At 56.4% G+C, this 19,275-nt stretch overlaps 3 protein-coding genes across 4 annotated transcripts; 2 read left to right on the top strand and 1 right to left on the bottom strand.

Moving 5' to 3' along the window:
- Positions 1–1,780: 1,780 nt before the first annotated feature.
- On the bottom strand, positions 1,781–7,510 carry ABHD8 (abhydrolase domain containing 8). Its single transcript, XM_081076737.1, has 5 exons — positions 7,317–7,510; positions 5,385–6,132; positions 3,540–3,710; positions 3,180–3,396; positions 1,781–2,407 (listed from the first exon to the last, which is right to left on the bottom strand). Exons 2-5 carry the CDS (start codon positions 6,122–6,124, stop codon positions 2,240–2,242), a joined length of 1,296 nt encoding a protein of 431 aa, XP_080932863.1. The 5' UTR covers positions 6,125–6,132; positions 7,317–7,510; the 3' UTR covers positions 1,781–2,239.
- Positions 7,511–9,298: 1,788 nt separating this feature from the next.
- Positions 9,299–10,536, top strand: MRPL34 (mitochondrial ribosomal protein L34). 2 transcript variants are annotated; one of them, XM_081076785.1, is made up of 3 exons: positions 9,299–9,456; positions 9,692–9,919; positions 10,413–10,536. In XM_081076785.1, the coding sequence occupies exons 1-2, from the start codon at positions 9,383–9,385 to the stop codon at positions 9,903–9,905; spliced, it is 288 nt and encodes a 95-aa protein (XP_080932911.1). In that variant the 5' UTR covers positions 9,299–9,382; the 3' UTR covers positions 9,906–9,919; positions 10,413–10,536. The 2 variants fall into 2 exon arrangements, with proteins under 2 accessions (XP_080932911.1, XP_080932910.1); XM_081076784.1 differs by lacking the exon at positions 10,413–10,536 and having other exon boundaries at positions 9,305–9,456; positions 9,692–9,953.
- A 130-nt stretch (positions 10,537–10,666) lies between these two features.
- DDA1 (DET1 and DDB1 associated 1) lies at positions 10,667–18,526 on the top strand. Its single transcript, XM_081076783.1, has 5 exons — positions 10,667–11,517; positions 15,800–15,880; positions 16,102–16,153; positions 17,006–17,067; positions 17,852–18,526. The coding sequence occupies exons 1-5, from the start codon at positions 11,515–11,517 to the stop codon at positions 17,960–17,962; spliced, it is 309 nt and encodes a 102-aa protein (XP_080932909.1). The 5' UTR covers positions 10,667–11,514; the 3' UTR covers positions 17,963–18,526.
- Positions 18,527–19,275: the final 749 nt, after the last annotated feature.

Raw genomic sequence — 19,275 nt, forward strand, 5'->3', positions numbered from 1 at the left:
ACCACATGAAGGGAATCTGCCCAGCTCAAGAGCTGGGTTCTACTGCTGGCTAGCTGTGGTACCTCAGACCAGTAATCTCTGTCAGAGCTTCAGCTTCCTCAGTTGTACCACGGGGACATTGAGAGGTCCTACCTCAGGTGTCATTGTGGGGATCTGATTAAATGAAGTCATGCATTAGGGTGTGGCTCAGAGCCATGCCCTGAGCCAGAGGTGGTCCAGGTGGAAAGTTTCCCTGGGGAGGGAGGTGCCCTGATGTTCTCCAAGGGCTGTGTGTGGTAACAGGAGGCCAGGGGAAGGAGGGAGTGCAGCAGGAGAGTCGGGGTGGAGTTGGGTGTGAGACGCCAGCCACCGGATTACCGTGCAACGCAAGCTTTCTGGGGTTGAACCTGTTTCTTCTGCCATAAAATGAGTTCCATAACCCCAATTTCTGATGATGACCTGTGATTTCAGACTATTCATATGCAGAGAGCTTCAGTAAAATGCCAGGCTGCGGTGTTGGTGAGGTGTTGGCGGGATCATTTAAATTTTCCAGATGTTGCTTCTTCAAAGTTATCAGTGGGTTTAGGCACTGCGGGAGTTCCGCTGACTCATTGGGTTCACCACCTGCCGGTCTTTGCGACTCAGCCAACCAGATCCTGCAGGGGGCGAGCTGTAACATAGGCGGAGGTACCCCTGCCTCGGTTCCTCTACTGCGGTACCCGTGGCTCTCCCTGGGGAGAAATGGCTTGTTTTGTAATTAGTACCCGGCCTCTGGAGGGGGCCTGGTCTCTCCCACTTTAATTGAACTGAAGAAACCTCTCTCTCTGAGCTTGGCAGCTTCACAGACACCAAGTCTCGTGACAAAGGGACAACAATTAACACAGTGTGCCATCTGCCCAGGAATTCATAAACAGGTTGCTGGGAAGTAACCCCAGAGACCCCCAGAAGTCCCAAAAGAGATGAGATTTGTCTAACAGTTTCCCAACCTTAGCTCTACTAATACTTGAGGCCAAATTATTTTTCGAATGGGGACTGTCCTTTGCATTGTAGGGTGTTGGGCTGCACCCCTGGTCTCCACCCACTAGATGCTGGTGTCGCACTGCCCCTCCCAGGTGTGACAAAACTGTCTCCAGAATTTCCCAAGGGACTGCTGTGTCTTGTGAGAACCCCTGGACTAAACGAAAGGTGGGTCCACACACCAGTGGGGAAAGAACCCAAGAGGCAGCAATCCGGGGAACAATGGTCTCCTCATATCGTCCACACAAACCACAGATATACCTAGATATACATACATTAGGATAAAATATAAAGGACTAGGAGCATGGCTGTGGGGAAGGGAAATCCACCAGACAAAAAGATTGGGTGCCTTCAAAATGAAAATCATCTTTGTGACAAAAGCCACCCTAAATCAAGTTGAAAGATAAAATGGTATGGTAAGAAGCACTGACTTGCTGTGTGACATGGGGTGAAGAGGATTCAGTGACTCGTGGGGCCTTTTATACAGTACTCAGTTGTGGCTGTTCTAATCCCATGCAACATCCAGTGACCCTCACCTCAGCCTCCACATGGACCCCAGTCGGACCACCTTCTCCCCTCCAGGGACTGGGAGCTCACTTCCAGATCCTCTGTCTTCTGCTCTGGGAATACTGCCAAAGTACCTCTGCTTTCTGAGGGGGAGGAGGAAACTCGGGAAATAAGTCTGGAAGGTCCTGAGGGGGTTGGCACCTGCATCAGCCATCTTCAGATGGGGAAGGTTCCGGGTGACACCCCCGCCCTGCCGTCACGCAGCACAGGTCCAGAGGCTAGGATTGTCACTTCTTTTTATTGACTTACAAGTTGAGATGTGCAGGTTCGATGGCGCCAACCCCCCCAATCCCTCCCCCTCTTGGGCAACAATAACTCCAACGCCCAGGAATAGGGGATGAGAAGGGGTCTTGGGCAATGGGGCGGGGCCCCACGGGTCCCTGGATCAAGCATGGCAGACACACGGAAGACAGAGAGCTGGGTGAGCGGCCAGTCTTGGCAGTGGCCTTGGGGGAAGGGGGCTTGTGTACAAGGTCATCCTCCGCGGGAGTCCTGGCTGAAGCCAATGGGCCTCACAAGACACAAGCTGAGAGCGTTGTGCCTACTTGGCTCCCTCAAAAACCACGCCTGGCCCACTGGGCCTGGGAGTGTGGAGGCTGCAGACCGTGCCCTGACTCTCCTGGCTGCCGGCCTCCTCCACCTCCTGCTCTTCGGCGATGCCCAGCTGCCCCAGCAGCTACTTCTCCTCCGAAGACATGGGCAGGGGTTCGGGCAGGGCCTTGGACGAGGGTTCAGGTTCCCAGAGCAGGAATTCATGGAGCAACGTGTTGACTGTCTCTGGACACTCCAGCATCACCATGTGGCTGCCTTCGTCTATGAGCTTCAGAAAAGCCAGGAGCAAGATCTGTGGGGAAAACAGGCTCAGAGAGGCGGGGACAGGCTGCCCTGCGACTTCCCACCAGCCACGCATGACCTGCAGCATTGGGAAGTCCCTCCTGCAGTCTACCCTTCATCCCTCCACTTCCACCCAAGAGGGAGCTGGAGGATGGCGTGTCGCCCTGAGGCATCCCAACCTGGTGTTCATTCATTCCACATTTACTAAGTTCCTACAACATGTCCAGAACAGGATTTCTCAGTCCCAGCATGACTAAGAAATCCTCTGCTGTGGGGCTGGATCCTCTGCTGTGGGGCCATCCAGTTCATTGCAGGGTGTTGGGCACCATCCCTGGCCTTCACGTACCAGATGCCAGTAGCACCTTCCCCTCTCCCCAGAGTCACGACAACAAAAACTGTCTGTAGACATTTCAAAGTGTCCCCGGGGAGATGGTGGTGGCGGCAGAATTGTGGGTGATTAAGAACTGCTCATCCAAGTGCTAAGGATCCCAAGACCCTTTTCTGGCGATCTGATCTGAAGACCATCTGGCCCTCCCTCATCCAAGAATTCTGTAGCCTATCACTGGTCCCTTACACAAATCTCAGCTGCAAAGAGTGCCTTTTTAGGTGCAGGGGGACAGTGCATAATTCTAACAGCTGGCCAGGGCAGTCCCACTTTCTGGATTTCAACTTTGACCCTTGATCTAAACTCCCACATCCTTGGGGCTGGAGAATCCAGCCGAGTACCCTTGGGCTGCAGGCCAGAGATTTGGGGGTATGGTGGCTGGGAGCCACGCCCCTACCTCAGCCATGCGCTGGTCTTCCTCCACTGGCACAAACTTGTCATGCATGCCATGGACGAGCAGGACAGGCACAGTGAGCTCGGCGTGGTAGACCTCATCACCCTCGGGCCAGTACTGGCCGCTCATCATGGCCCGCAGCACAAAGGATGACACGTTGAAAGCATTGCCCTCCTTCAGTAGCTGCTTCTCTTTGGCCCCTTGGCGGGCAAAGCCAGCCCTAGTGGTGGGGAAGCACCACTGGAGCCCTTATGCCATTCAGGCCACCAGGGGTACCCCCCCCATGCCATCCCCAGCGGTACAGCCTCCTATCCCACCAAACTAGGGGAGGTGCCGGGGTCTGCTAGGGCTGAGGTCACTCACTTCAGGAAGCTCCAAGCCAGGCAGGGTGACAGGCAGTGCAGGACACACGTAGGCATGTTGAAGATGGAGCAGAAGCTGGGCTCCAGCGCCGTGGGGCCCCCGCCATTGATCATGATCACCTTGTGTACCAGGTCTGGGTACTCGTGCGCCAGGAACGTGCAGAAGGAGACACTGCCCGGTGGGTGGGTGGTGGGTGGGGTTGAAGGGTGGTAATCAGCGGGGTACAGGCAGTGAGGGGGTCAATACACTCCCTTCACCCCAGAGCCAGGTCCTTGAAGGCCAAGTTTCTTCCCCTGAGGTCCATGGGCAGCAGATGGGGGTAAGGGATGGGTGGGGCATCTTTGATACCCCAAAATTGTGTGTTGAGGGTGGAATTTTTTTTTTTTTTTTTTTGAGAGAGGATCCAAATCTAGAACTTTCATCAGATCCTCAAAGTCACCATGACCTCCAAAGGGGTAAGAATTACTTATTGCCAAGTGTTAGGAAAGCAATCTAATCAAACAAACCTTTTGTCTGCCCAGAGACACTCACTGTTTCCTTTAAGGATCTTCTCTCACCAGGCTCTAGTGTGGCACATCTGCCTGCCTTATACAAGGTGGAAGGGCACAGCCCAAGGAGCCCCCCCCAGTCCAGCTCCTCATTCTCTCTAAAGCTGGGCACTTGTTTTTGTAAACTAATGTTACGATTTTGTAAATTTGTAAAATATTTTGTAAATAAAGTTTTATTGGAGCACAGCCATATCCACTTGTTTACAATTATGGCTGCTTTCCTGCTATAACATTAGTTATGAAGTTCCAAAAGAGACTAATATATGACCCACAAACATAAAATATTTACTATCTGGCTCTTTAAGAAAGTTTGCCAATTTCTGCTGTAAAGAGGGACAATCGGACAGGCAGGAGTCAGGTGGACCTGACTGTGCCAGTCACTCTTTGTGTGCCCTTGGGCAGATTGCTTAACCTCTCTGAGCCTCCGTCTCCACACCAGTGAAAGAGTAACTGTGCTGACCTCATAGCATTGTTATGGGTGATAGGAACTACCTCAGATGGGTGCTCATTTAATTGGAGGAAATCACTGAACATAAGCAGCTAGTTTGGGTGTTGTCATATAAACAAATAAGAGCTATATTACCTCCCAATCTGGTTTCCTTTTTTCCCTCAGAAGTTTATGTAACACTTCTTTTTCTCGTCTAATTGCATTGGCTACAACTGCTAAAACAGTGTTTCTCAACCTGGCTAGCTGATTGGATCTTATCTTTCCTCCTGGATAAAGGCGGGAGTGATACCATTTGATGGTGATCAGGTGCCCAGGCCCAGAACCTTCCATGGAATGGACTCTCATCTAAATGCTAGATGGTATTAGCTGTCACCACTTTAAGGGAGAATGAATTACAGCAAACTGTACCTTGTAAACAGAATTTATGGGACTCCAATTAGCCCTGCCTTAGAGCCCTTGGGATTTTTTAACTTAGTTGAAGACAGTGGTTCTCAGCCAGGGGTGATTCTGCCCATCAGGGACCTCTGGTAGCATCTGAAAACATTTTTTTTATTGTCACAATCATCACTAGACCATTGTGCTAGTGGCATCTAGTGAGTAGAGGTCCGGTGAGGCTCCTAAAGATCCTATAGGGCACATGAAAGCCCCTCACAGAAAAGAATTACCTGATCCAAATGTCAATAGTGAGAAACATTGCTTTCAAACAATGTGAAACAATAGCACTGGTGGTAGGAATCCCTATCTTGTTGCAGATGTTAATGGTATTTTTCAGGGAGGGAAATTAGCCTTTTCAGGTTATCCAGTCCCTGCCAGCCCCCACCCTTTACCCCCATCCCAGCATTGGCTCACCCGTAGGAATGCCCAATGAGCACATTTCGCTTCTTGGCATAGCGCTTGAAGATGGCGCGCATGTCCTCTGCCAGCGCATAGAAGGTGTAGGCTGCGGCCACCTGGGGCGCTGAGCTGGCCCCATGGCCAGCCAGATCAGGTGCCACCACCTCGTAGCCCAGGCGCACAAAAAAGTCCAGCTGCTCCTTCCAGATAGCCAGGGAGCCTCCCACACCATGGATGAAAAAGAGCACCACGTCCGCCTGGGCGCCCTTGCAGCTGGTGATGCGCTTCTCACAGTCAATGTGGATGGTCCGCTTGGGGCGCCGGGCTCGCCGCCGTCGCCCACCACTGCCACTCCCAGTGCTGCCTGGGCCCGAGCGACCATCGCTGCCCGCTGGATCCGCCAGCTCTACCTCTAGAGAGGCCGGCGGCTCCCCGGAGCCATTCTGCCCGTGTAGGAGGTCAGCTCGCGGTGCCTGGCCCAGATTTTCCACCAGTAACCGCCCGTTGCGGTACACGGTGATTCGGCGCTGGCAGTGGACCAAGCCAGATAGGTCCCCCTGAGCGACGTCAGGCAGCGGTGGAGGTGGGGTGGGGGCCGGAGCGGGTCCAGCATGCTTCACCCGCAGCACGCGCCCAGGCTTGACCTCCACGAAGGTGTAGCCATCGCTGGACTCGACGCTCTCCAGAGGCCCTACTGCATTGGGTGGCGCACCCAGCAGGCAGCAGAAGAAGCCATCGGTCATCCCGGTCAGCATGGTGTGTCCTGTGAGTCGGGACGAGAGCCAGCTCAGCAGCCGTGGAAACTGGGGTCCTCCACCCTCACAGCACCCACATCCCACACCTGGATCAGATGAGCCACCTTGTGAGACCACTTCTAAGGCTCCAGTTTTCACAGGACCACAGCCAGCCAAGCACCTAGATGTTCTGTCTGGTCAGTGTCCACGTGGTGGTCAACCACCCTCCTGGGCCAGCCTAGTCTATCCTGGAGAGGACCTGGCTATAGCTGACCCCAAGAGGCATCCATAGGAAAGCTGGTGTAGTCAGGGAGGGCTTCCTAAAGCGGGGGACACTGTGGCAAATGTGGCCTAATACAGAGGACCTCCCCCAGTTCAGATTTATAGTAGCTATGGTTTCCTAAGTCCATTCATCCGTCCATCCATCTATTCATTCATGCATACACTCTTTCATTAACTCACTGTCACTAAACTAGCATGTCCTGAGGGCCTCTGAAGGCATCTAAAAATGTGCAGATCTAAGTGAGCCCCAATCCCAGGTCTCTGAACCTGGCTCTTGAAAAGTGAGGCCCTAGGGAATGGGGTTTGGGACTGAGATCCAGAGGCCCTGTCCATCTCTCCAAGACCATGGGCTGCTGGCTCTGTTTCACAGACAGACAAGCTGTGGCCTGGACACTGGATTCTGGGGGGTCTGACACAACCCCAAATGGTGGAGATGAGGACAGGGAAGGCAGTGCTCTGGCTGGGGGCCTCCAGGCCTCCATCCTGCTTCCTGGGCCATCGCCCCCCCCCCATGGCAACCACAGGCAGTTACATAATTCGAGGGGGATACCCGCGCAGCACACCCCCATTGTCTAGGGCCTGGAGATGGGACCAACCCCTCCCCTGTCTCCATCCTTGGCGCCGCGGGGATAACGCACACTGACGGCTTTTGGTAGCCGGTACTTGCTGATGGAGGGGGAGCAGGCCGCATCCCCCACCTCCGGCGGGGTCCCAACCCGGGATTGCGGAGGAGGGCACAGATATGCCGCCAGCCCCCTCCCCAGAGCCAGACCCCTGTCTCCAGGGTGTCTGTCAGTGCTGTGGCGGGGTCAAGGCCACTGGGGCTCCGCGGCTTCCTAAGAGCCCCAGCGCGGGCTTTGTGGACACCCGCTTCGCAGTAGAAGTCCCGGGGGCCTCGATGTCCCCCTCCCAGGGACAACTGCCCGCTCACCTCATCGAGGGCCCCGAGGCCCGGGGCAGGGCGGAGGGATACCGGGCGGAGAAGCCAGCGTCCTCCTGCGGGGTCCGTTTACATGGTGGCGCGGGATTGGACCGGGCGCGTCTACGAGGGCCGGCGAGGGCCTGGGTCACTCAGCGAGGGGGCATCGCACCGCTGCTGAGCAAACCGTCCCTTTAAGTCGCTCCCAGGAGGGGGCGGAGCCGCGTCCTAACGGACGGGCACCTCGACCAATCGCAGCTGTGGACTGGCCTGGCCTCGTTCGACTATCAATCAGAAGCGGCATCTCCTGGATAGGGGCGGGCTCTGGATGCAACGGCCTAACCCCTTTCAGGGGTTTACAGAGGTGGAGGGAGGGATTGGGCCTGGCCCAGGGCCGAGAAGGGGTCTCAGCCTGGGATTTGCGGAGCTTCTAGGAGGCTGCACCTGGAGCCCCCTCGCTGCGAATAGGACCCCCTCGGCCAGCCCCTGCCTCTGAACTGCCGTGTCCCCTACAAATGAAGCCCCCATGCCCCTCTGTGCTGACCTTTCTGATTGGAGACTCCTAGATCTTTCCAATTTGAGGTGGGGAAACTGAGGTTCATAAAGGGCACAAGGTCACAAAGCAAGTGGAGGGGGAGTCAGAGATGGGATTTGGAATCAGGGCTGTATGATTCACAGTCCTGGAAATGTATTCGTCAAAACTTTAAACAGAAATCTTGCCGCTATGGGAAAGTATGGAATTGGTGTTTCCCAGATCTGCAAATTTAATCGATGACTCTATGGTCCCAGTTGGAGTCAGAGAACCCACGGTTTAAATCTAGCCTCTGCCCTTTGCAGATATGTGACTTTGGACAAGTCACTTTCCTGAGACTCCATTTATTTCTCTATGAAATTAATCCCCTCATGAGATCCTACGCAGGTAAAACAGCATGGTAAACGCTCAATACTTTATTGGCATTATTGTACTGGTGTAGCGTTGCAGTGGTTTGCTAAATGTCGGTGCAAGTAGGATGGACATCGGAGAACAAGGGGTTAACCATTCTTTACCCACTCCCATCTCCTGGAATTTGCTGCCAGGGCTAGATTAGGTCCAGCCACCCACTCCTGCCCACTTGGGGTACTATTGGGAGATTAGTTTATTCTTGCAGCAAACACTCCTCCACTCCTCAAGCTGTGAGATGCTGGGGTGCCTGCAGGAACTGAGCCCCAAGCCTGGCCCTTGAAGGTCCCCTGGGCTTCAAGGAGAGTCTGGGGAAAGTCATGTGGGGTCAGGGTAGGGCCAGAGAGGACAAAGCTGTAGCAGAGACTACCTGAGAAGGGTTTTAAAAAGAGGACTAGGGTAGTACCAGGCAGGAGAGGGTGTGGCTGAAATTTAGGGGTGTGTATGTGTGTGTGTGTGTCTTCACATGCCTGCAGGAGGAGCTGGATATTTCACTTGGGACAATAGGGAGCCATAGAGTGTGTGTGAGAAGGAAAGGGACTTCTTCTAGAGCCTGAATGGAGCACGGCCACGGGCAAGCTTTCAACCTATTGGTTTTACAGACTGAGAAACTGGATCCTGGAGAGGAGCAGGGATCACCCCAAGGACATCCAGCCAACTCGAACTCGGGCCTCCTGGGCTCTCCGCCAAGGAACGGAGACTTGGCTGGGGCCAGAGGAAAGCTGCCAGCCAGCTGTGTGCCATCTGCTGGGCTCCCGCTGGAGGTGGGAGGATCAACCAGCCGTTTCCGGCAGCTGCCACCAGCTGCGCCAAGGCCACCCCAGAGCACCCTCTGCCGGCCGACAGGAGAAGGAACTACAACTCCCAGCAGACCTCGGGACATAATGCTTGTACACACGCGCAGGAAGTGCCGTTTGCCTGCTCCTGCTGGTCCAAGGGAGGATTTACACTCCCCTGCGGGTACCGCGCTCTCGCCTTCGGTGCGCAGGCGTAGAACTACAAGTCCGGGAGGCCCTTGCAGCAATGCGGCCTCCACTGTAAAAGAAACTACATTTCCCAGACGTCTCCGTTCTACAGCTGCGGAGCCTATGGGCTTCGGCGTGGTTGGCGTGGGGGACGGCGTGATCCGCGACTAGACATGGCTGTCTGGGCCAGATCCCCAAGTTGCCTGTTGGGTCCCGTCTGTAGGTCGACGGCGCCACTGGGTATCAGGTGAGTCCTCGGGGGGCCCTCCCCCAAATTTTGGAATTAGGGCGGTATCGGGGGCTGGCGCCAGCTCTTTACCAACCATATGACTTGCCAGTGCCTTGGGCACTTACGGAGCGCCTTTTGCAGCCAGACTTAGTCTCTGCACGGATCGGGAAGCCGATGCTCAGAGAGGTTGAGCGCCAAGCCAAAGTCACACAGGGCCCCTTTGACCTTTCTCGCGGTCTCTCTGCCCCCGCAGGTGGCTCCAGCCCCAGGTCTGGCTGAGGCTCCCCGACGCCTGGGGACTCCCCGCCACGCAGCCAAGCCGGGGCAAGGCGCGCGGGAACGAGTACCAGCCGAGTAACATCAAGCGCAAGCACAAGCACGGCTGGGTCAAGCGCTTGAGCACGCCGCCGGGCGTCCAGGTCATCCTTCGCCGCATGCTCAAGGGCCGCAAATCGCTGAGCCATTGAGCGCAACGCTGCCGGTGCGACCCACATTAAAGCATTTTTCTCGCTTCAGACCTCTCCTGCTGCCTTTTGTAGGGAGTTTGGACGACTGAGTGTTCCTCCAGTTGTGGGGTTGGCCCAGGGGCAGAAGTCTGTGGTCGGACTGGAAAGGGGTGTGGGAAGTCAGACCTTTGCGAAGTCCCATTTTCACACTTTTGAATCAGGAAGAATTTCGAACTTAACGACTACAGTTCATGGAATAGTACAGTGAACCCCCTTGCACCCACCTAGCTCTGACTACCAATTACCCACAAACTGTCCTGCCCCCTCCTGTGTTATTTTCAAGCAAATCTCAGGCATCCAGTTAATCTGTAAATATTTCAGAATGCATCTCTGCAAGATAAGAGCCCTTTAAAACATAACCATAAAACTTTCACGCCTAAAAAAAGTCCACAGTTCCTTAATATCATTAAATATCTACTGAATGTTTTAATTTCCACTTGTCTTATATATATATCTTAATCTTCACAGGTCTGCGAAGGCTTGTGAGGAAGTGGGAGGGTTTTCAATCCTCCACCTGCCCCTTGAGGATGAGCTGTGTGACCTGGAGCAAGACCTCAGCCTCCTGAGGCTCATTTGGCTCCAATAAGTTGAGGTGCTGTTTCTCCTTTGCTGTGTCGTTGGAGTACTAATACTTGGTAGCTTCCACTTAATTTATTCCGTACTTCCTATGTACTGCGTCCTTGTCCTCACCATGCTGTCACTCGAGGGCAGGGTGTGTGTGTGGGGGGTGGCTGTGAGGGCTATGGGACAGGCTTTTTGGACACAGCTGAGTCGGGGCTGGGAGGAGGATTGTGAGGGCTATGGAAGCCCAGAGGAGGCGCCTGACTTGGCCTTAGGAAGAATGCAATCAGAGAAGGATTTCTGGAGGAGGTAGTAGGGTCTGGGAGGGCCCAAAGGGGGAAGGGATTGGACAGAGGTCAGGATAAAAGGTAGACGAGGGAGGCTAGAGGGGCCCAAAATTTGGGGCCGAGGAGGTGGGTTGGATCCTTGGGGCATTAGGGACCCACGGGAGGTGTATGAACAAGAGTGTGATGTTGAAAGAGTTAATGTAGGAGCAGTTTAGATATGCCGAAACCTAGGGTTGAGACCCCGAGGAGGAGGAGGGGAGTGTTACGGTGGGTCCCCCTCTTCCAGGGATGTTGTGGTAACCTGATGAAACACCGTATTAAAAAGCGGTAGCAAACTAGAAGTATCTGCAGAGCCTCTGGGAGTTGGGGACTACAAATTCCAAGAGGCTTCCGGGGCGCGGCCTCCGCCCACTTCCGGGTTTCGCCTCCCCATCCAAGTCCAGGGCGGAGTTTTGCTCTTTCAACCAAACTTGACCACGGAGGAGGAGGCGTGGCGGCCAATAGGCACCTGACTTGTCCGGATCTGGCCACTGGGAGTTCACAGAAGCCGCATATCCTGGGGCGGGGCTAGAGCGCGGACCAATGACGGGAGGGCGGCGGCGCCATCAAGGTGGGCTGTACCGTGGCTGGAAGTTACTGTGCGGCGGCGGCTAAGAAGGCGGCGGTGGTGGCGGCGGCGGTGGCTGAGGCCGTAGCTGAGGCGGCGACGGAGGGAACAGAAGATGGTAAGTGCGGTCACCCTGCCCGTAATCCTCCTCTGCTCGACAAAATGGCGCCGCGGGCCCACCCACCTCCAGTAATCCCCGAGACCCCCACCTCCCTGCCCGGCACCCAGAGGCCCGACCCCGCCCCTCTCTCTGACCTATGACCTTCGACCCCCGAGCCCTGCTGTAAGGTTCCTGCTGACCCCGCCCCGGCTTCGACCCCTAACCCCATCTAGGATTACAGTCTCTGACAACTCATTCATTTCCGGGTCTCGACTCCCCCGGAAATCGCCTGGGGTGGGGATGGGGTCCCCCAAGACCCCCAGCTCGGGCCCCGTCGTGGGCGCGCCGCACCTGGGCCTCTCCAGTTCAGGCGGGTTTGGGAGGCCGGCCTAGGCGGCAGGGCGGGGGAGGGGGCTTGACATCGTGACATGCGGGGCTTTGTCGCCGCCAAAGGAAATGCGACATCGCGGACTGTCTGGTCCCCGAGAGCCCCGACCCCATGCCCTCCATTCCAGGCTCCACCCAGTCCCCAAGAGAGAGCAACTTCATCTTTCCGAGCCCCAGGCGTGGTCATCGTCCGGACCTCACAGGGTTGTGACAATTTAGGGAACTGACGTGCTAAAGCGTTTAGGACAGTGAACACTTGACAGATGAGCTGGGTGACTGGATCGGTGACATCCTCGCCCACCTGTCCCATCTTGAAGAGGACGTAATGCCACCTTGGGAGGTTAAAATCCCCTTTGGGCCGCTCCCTCACTTCCAGCTTGGGTACAGTGAGTGTGCTTTGGTCCCCCGACCTGTGAAGTGGGTCGGTGACCCAGCCCAGTTGGGCTGAAGCCCCCGCTGCGTCCCGTTATTTGGCCTCCCCACGGCTGAAGGGTAATGGAAGCTTTTGTCCGGACAAGTCAAAACCGCATTGTCCCTGGTCCCAGCCCACAAATCACGGCATGTGGTGTGAGATGGGCAAGAGAAGGTTTCTGGTCGGGGAGAAGAGGGGACAGTGGGTTCTGAGAGTGTGGGTCCCCAGCCTGGGTGTTGTGTTTGATTCGTCACTGCAGCCTCATCGCCCACGCCCAGTCCACGGAAGGCTCTGTTGGGTCTGCCTCCAGAGCACATCCTGAATCCGTCCCTAGGTCCCCACCCTGGTCTCGGCGCTGCCGCCTCCTGCCTACACTCCCGCCCCAGCCTCCCTGGTCTCCTTACCTCCATCCTGTCCCCCTGGCGGTTCGCAATTCACCTGGAACCAGAGGGAGCTTTTAAAGACGTGAATCAGATGATAATACTTTCTAATTTATAAAACACTCCCAGAGCTTGGTGATGTAACCCAGATGAAGCCCCAGCTTCCCCCCCAGCCCCCCCAAGGACCCCGCCCACCTCTGTGACCTCATCCTGAACTCCAGCCACACTGACCTTTTTTGCACCTGCTGCTCCTGCTCGGAATGCTCTTCCTCCTGGGAGCGTCACCTCAGAGGGCCCCTTTGTGACTGTAGGAGGCCCAGATGTCTCTCCTCCCTTGGCACACCCCTTTTCTCCATCCTGCTTTGGTGGGTTCACTGGTGGTCGGACTGAAAGGGGACTGGCACACACATGTCCAGTGAGTGTTTGCCGAGGCTGTGGATGACTTCTGGGCCCAGCTGTGGCTGGGATGTGTCTGGCCGAGGGGCGGATTCCTCCGTGTTTGAGGCCTTGTTTTTCTGCCTAGCTGACCGGAAGTACAGGCTGAACCGTCTTCATTTATTCAGCACAAACAGGTTGCTGCTAACAGCTACCTTCCAGGATGCTCTGCAAGACTCTTTCCCTGGGTTGCCTTATTGAGACTCAGAGCAATCCTGGGAGGGGACCCTGTTGGGACCCCTGGTTCACCAGAGGCGGCCAGGCTGGGAGGTCACACAGCCAGGCAGGGCCCAGCCAGGACTGAATGCAGGTCTGAGGCTCTCGAACCTCTCCCTCTGGGTGAGCCGCGTCAGAGCCCAGGGTGGAGTAGCCCTGTCTTACTCTCAGGGATGTGCCAGAGAGGGAGGTGGATATGTCCACAGATGACCTCCTCCGGGTGGTAGAGCCCCCCACGGTGTGGAGAGGGACATAGCGGTGTGTGTGTGGAGGGGTGGGGGTTTGTTGAACTGGATGGAGAGGTTAGCAGGTGTTTCCCACATGGAGAAAGGAAGAGCATTCCTGGACAGTGGCACAGGATGGGCTGAGGGTGTGTATGCCAGGAGGTGAGCGGGGACCAAGCCCAGCCAGAGCTGTCTCCACACTTTGAGCCGGCACAGGGACCCCTCCTCGTGCTTCAGGTCTCATCGTTGCCTCTGGGCAGGCCTCTCTAACCCTCCCAGAGCCGCAGACATTCCCCCACTGTGCTGGGCCTCACATAGTATCTGAGGGCACCCTGTCCTCAGGGCCACTTTGCATTCACTGTGCAGCTCTTTGATCCATACCTGTGTTCTCTGTACTGGGTACTCCTGGGGCCAAGAGCTGGTCTGCTGTGCCCTCTGCCTCCCCACCCACACCGCCCCCAGCCCCTGCGTGCTCTGGTGCCTGGCATGGGCCTGCTGCATAGTAGAGGCCTGAGAAAGCCTGGCTGGCTACATGAAGCTGGCCCCCTCGTCTGGGGCTGAGCTGGGGCAGGGGTCCTTGGTGATGGGAGGTAGGGTTGTGGGGCTGTGAGCTGGCTTTGAAGCAGGAGGCCACCCTGGGCAGGAGCAGGAGGCCTGTCCATGTTCCCACATCCCTGGTTGGCCCATCTCCCCGAGGTCTCGCTAGGGCCACCCCAGAGGTGAGGACGCCTGCTCCCGCCTGCCCCACAGGGTGGTGTCAGATCACCTGAAGAGCAGCTTCACCACGGGTGCAGTGCCCAGGCTCAGGCATGGGGATGGACTCCCCCTTTCCCCTGCTCTGAGGGGGCGTCATTGTAGCCTGCAGGGGCTCTGAGCCCTTGCATTTCAGACAGGGAAGCAGATGCTAAGCGTGTCCCGTGGTAGGAGCTTAGCCTCTGAGGTTGGGCAAACCTGAGTTCAGCTCGGCTTCCTCGTTTTCTCGTTGGAGCTGGGTGACTTCAGATGAGCGCTCTGTGACCTTTCTGCCTCGGTTTCCCCATTTTATGATAGGGTGACTCCAGATTGGGAAGCTTCCAGCCCAGGGTAGGCTATGTGGGGAACCTCTCCCTGGCTCTCCCGCTCCTGGCCTGACCACAGTGTCAAACTCCTGCTCTGCTGGGAGATCACTCCCTGCCCCCAGCTCTAGGCCTTTATCCCTTCCCTTGCATCCCTGGGCTCAGTTTCCTGAGGTGGACACATCTCCTGTTGGCCTTTATTTCCCCATCTTTTGGCTGAGATTCGCAGCGCCCCCCCCCGCCTCCCTCCGCCCCAAATGAGGGTTCTCCTGCTCCACAGCCCTTGCTTGCTGAGCTCACAGCAGAGTGTCAGGAACTAAGGACTTTCCAAGAGTCGGGCTGTGAATGAATCCTGTTGCTGGCTCCTGGGCACCCTGTGGAGCCGAGACCTCTGGCCCCGAGCCCCCGCCCCAGGCCGCAGGCGGCAAGGGGGGGCAGCCTGCTCCCTCTGGGCCTCTCGGCCTCTGGCCCTGGCCCCCAGAGCCGTTCTCCCCTCACAGGGCAGCCTCTGGGTGTGGGGACCCTAGGAGCAGCCCCTGAGCTGACCCTGGTCCACACAGCACTTTCTGAAAAGCCCAGCCAACTCTAGAAAACGGACCTATTAAACTTGGATTTCTGAGTTTTCTTGGAATTCAGAGGCTCAGTAGACCCTGTGCTCCCAGTCCTGTGTCTAGGCAGACCCCTGTCCCAGCCACCTGTCCCCTTCACCCAGGCTCCTTCTCTCCGCCCATGTTTCTTGTCATGCTGGCCCTCAGAGTTTCTTAGGGTGGACAAGCCTTTCTCTATCCAGGTCTCTGTTGAAGGTGGATGAACAGAGACAAAACTGGGAGTTTAATATTCAACAAGCACAGAGGGCAGGTCTGCAGTTGGACAGCCTGGTCCAATCTGACTCCTCTCCCTGCTGCTTGTTCAGGGTGTGACTTGAAACAAGTGGCCTCAGCCTCAGTTTCCCCACCTCTCGGTAGGTTACAGGACTGTTGTGAGGACCCCAAGGGAGAACGGGCACTTCCCTTGGGGTTGGTTACTTTTTTTTCTGGTCATAACAATGTACACATAAGGTGGCTTGTTCAAGCCTGCGTTCTGGGAAATGAGAGAAGGAAACTGGAAGTTGCCTGAAGCCCCGCCCACCATCGCAGGTGCTCCAGGGCTGGTCCCTGCTGGGTTTCTAACTCAACTAATCTTCCCTTTTAGGCAGATTTTTTGAAAGGACTGCCCGTCTACAACAAAAGCAATTTTAGTCGATTTCATGCCGACTCTGTGTGTAAAGCCTCGGTGAGTGCAGGTTTGGGGCACTGTTGGGGAAAGGAGACGGGGGGTGATGTGCACCCCTGATCAGCCTCTTGCTGGGAACAAGGGTTCATCTTCAAGCCTAGTCCCACCCAAAATCTTTGAGCATCTTCCAATTGGCGTTTGAGGGTGGGGACTGAGTCCAATGGTGAAGGGACCTTAGTCATCCTGCACTCTTAACCCCCCTCTTCCTGACCCTCCTGCAGAATCGACGCCCCTCAGTCTACCTGCCCACGCGGGAGTACCCGTCCGAACAGAGTAAGTGGACTCTCACTCTGTCTCATCCTGGTTGTCAAGGGGGATGGCCAGAGGGTGGTGCAGGAGATGACCTATGGGACACCGGTCAGCTCCCCAACCTTGGGGGCCGTGGAGATCCTGGCTTTCTGCGCGAGCTTTCTCATCTCCACATGCTGGCGTTCATATCCAGCCCCAGGGGGCCCCAGTTGACCCTGGTCTGCTGCTCACTGGCCCTGTCCCTGTCCCTTTACATCAAGTTTAGGTGTCCTCTGTCAGCTCCATGTCACAGACCCCGAAACAAGTACTACGGTGCAGGGACCTAGCCCAGCCTGGGGCAGGCAGCAGGGTTTTCCAGGTAGAGAGGTGTGCAGGGAAAGGCCCGGAGCATGCAGAGTGGGAGGTTGTTTATTGTGGCCATGGTGTTTTATTTTAACCACGACAAAGAATCCACATGGATCCTGCTGGATGGCTTCTGTGATCACGGGCACAGCTGTGTAGCTCTGTTCCTGGTTGGCTTGGGAAGACATGTTCATGATCCTGTGTGCTGGGGCTCGTCCCCTGCTCCTGAGTGGAAACCCACATGTGGCAGTGGATTTAGTCTCTCTAAGAAGCAGGGACCCTGGAATAGCTGTCTTAGGCCCCGGCAGTGGCCATGGGCTCAGAAGGGAAAACGCTGGGCTTCCTGAAATCTCCTGGGTTGAGGTGGTGACTTGAGTCCCAGAAAGGCCACTCAAGGCAGAGATGGCCTGGAGGCCAGGAGGGGTGAACGCTGTCCTGGGAAGGGCAGTGCTGGCCAGGTTGGAGTCTGGGCCGATTGCAGCTGGCTCCCTGCAGCGTCTTCCTGTAACTTTGTCTTTCTTCTTTCCTCCTTAGTCATTGTGACAGAAAAAACAAACATTCTTTTGCGCTACCTACATCAGCAATGGGACAAAAAGGTGAGGCATGTGGGGTTCGGGTGCTGGGACTTGGGATATACAGTGCCCAGCACGGGGTTTCTGAGTGGGAGAAGGACATGGGTGACTGGGAAACCAGGGGTTTGAGTGGGGTGTTGAAAACTGAATAGGAGTTCACCAGGCAGTCCAGGAGAGGGAAGAGTGTTGCAGAGGAGGGAATGGCTGTGCAGAAGCCACAGGCCTCTGGTGCTCCGGGGTAGGCAGGGGACTGTCCAGTTGTACCAAGGCCTGAGCACCTCCAAGGTGCGTTACAACGTGGGCAGTTTGTTTCTTCACCTCACATTGAACATCTGACAGCAACCTGTTCTGATCAAGGGTGGAGGGTGACCCCGTAATGAAATGACTGCTCAGAAAACCCGAGCCCCAGGCCCCCGCTGGCCCCCTCCTTAGCCCATAGGCCTTGATTCCCACCAGCGGGGCAAGGAGGTTTACCCAGACCACTTTGCTCTTCTGTGGCAATGTGTGGGTTTCCCTGGAGGCTCCTGAGGATCCTTTGTTCTTGGGCAGGGTACATCACTGCCTGAGCATTTTGGGCTGTGTGTGGGTCATGGTGAGCTGCAGTGACTTCTTGCAGTGTCTGTCACAGGCCCACAGCCCCAGGCCTCGGACGTAGTGGGACTGGTCTGGGTGGTGCGAAGGGCTGTCCAGCCAGGGCCTCTGAGGCCACTGTGCCGCTCCAGGCCCAGCTCAGCCACCCCTGCAGTAGGATTTGGGGAGCTCACCCAAGTGAAGACTCAATGGCTCCTTTCCTTCCTCTACCCCCCAGAATGCTGCCAAGAAGAGAGACCAGGAGCAAGTGGACCTCGAGGGCGAGAGCTCGGCGCCCCCCCGCAAGGTCGCACGGACCGACAGCCCAGACATGCACGAGGACACTTAAAACACACTCCCCCATAGGTGCCTCCCGTCTACTCTGCTCCTCACCCACCTGCCGTGTGTAAGCGCCCCGCCCACCCCGCCGGCCCGCCCACCCCGCCATGCACACCACTTCCATCCTCATAGGAGCCGATGTATTTATTTTCCTTGAGTCTTTATTTATGCTGTAAAATGTACCGAGCGATGGTTAAAGGGGACGTCAGACCCAGTAGTGTGATGTTGGTAGATGCTTCTTACAAAACAACATTGTTATCACCCCCCTCCAGATCCCCCCCTTCTGCCCCTCAGTCCTCCGGAGAACCAGAGCGTGTCTGCGAGGGTCTAGAGACAGGCCAGGCCTCGGCTGGGCGGCTGGGGTGGGACCCTTCTCCCCGCTCCCACTCCACTGGTCTGGCCTTAAACACCTGGCCTTGACTTGAGGTCCACCAAGACCTATTCTGTGCTCAGACCTTGCTCTGAGCTGGCACCACTGGGAGAAGTCGGCCCTTCTGGATCTTTCTCTTGTCATTTTATCATGGACTTGTTCGTGCTCCATGTCCACCCCAATAAAAGGATCTTTCCTATTTGACTTCGAGTCTTTGCTCCACGTGCCTCAGCCCCAGAGGACGGAGCCACTGAGAGTTGTCCCATCATCACCAAGAGGAGCCAAGAGGGCCCCCCCCAAGTGCTGGGGCCCCAGGAGCAGCTGGATTCTCTTGGGAGCCTGCTGTAGCCACCTTGCTCAGAGCTAAGACCTGCCTGGACCCACCCTTTTGCCTCACCTGTCAAGTGTCCCCGAGGATCATGACACCCCCAAGAGAGTCCATGCCACCAATGACAGCTGAGGTGGATGCCACACCGGGACATTCGCAAGCATGGCGGCACGCCCAGCAGCCACTGGAGACCCTAGGTGGCCTGGCTTCAGGCCCCTGGTTCCAAGAGGAGGCACACGGAGTGCGGTGGAACATAGGGGGTGTTCGGGCTCCAGGCAGAAAGTTCCAGGCCCCGGGCACTGGGCCCCGGGCCAGGGGGCATCCTGCTTCTCCCCCAGCAGTCCCGAGCAGGGGCTGCTGTGTCAGAGCTGAGGGTGCTGAGGGGTTGGACCGTGGAGCTGGAGGACGTTCTTGCTCCACGTGTCCCGTGTGAAGGGCCCTGCCTGAGCCAGCTGCAAGGCTCGGGTTGCCCAGCCCCTCCTTTGGTAGAAGTTTCCAGGTTAGGCCCTTCCTCTGTGTCATGGGGCCAGGGGCTTCACCTCCCAGTTAGGTGGTATCCCCACCATGAGTGCAGTGTTGGGACCCTGTGGTGACAAGGCAGGTGCCAGGAAACGGCAGGCTTGAC

The sequence above is a fragment of the Rhinolophus hipposideros genome, assembly GCF_964194185.1.
Source record: "Rhinolophus hipposideros genome assembly, chromosome: 16".
Classification (NCBI taxonomy): Eukaryota; Metazoa; Chordata; class Mammalia; order Chiroptera; family Rhinolophidae; genus Rhinolophus; species Rhinolophus hipposideros.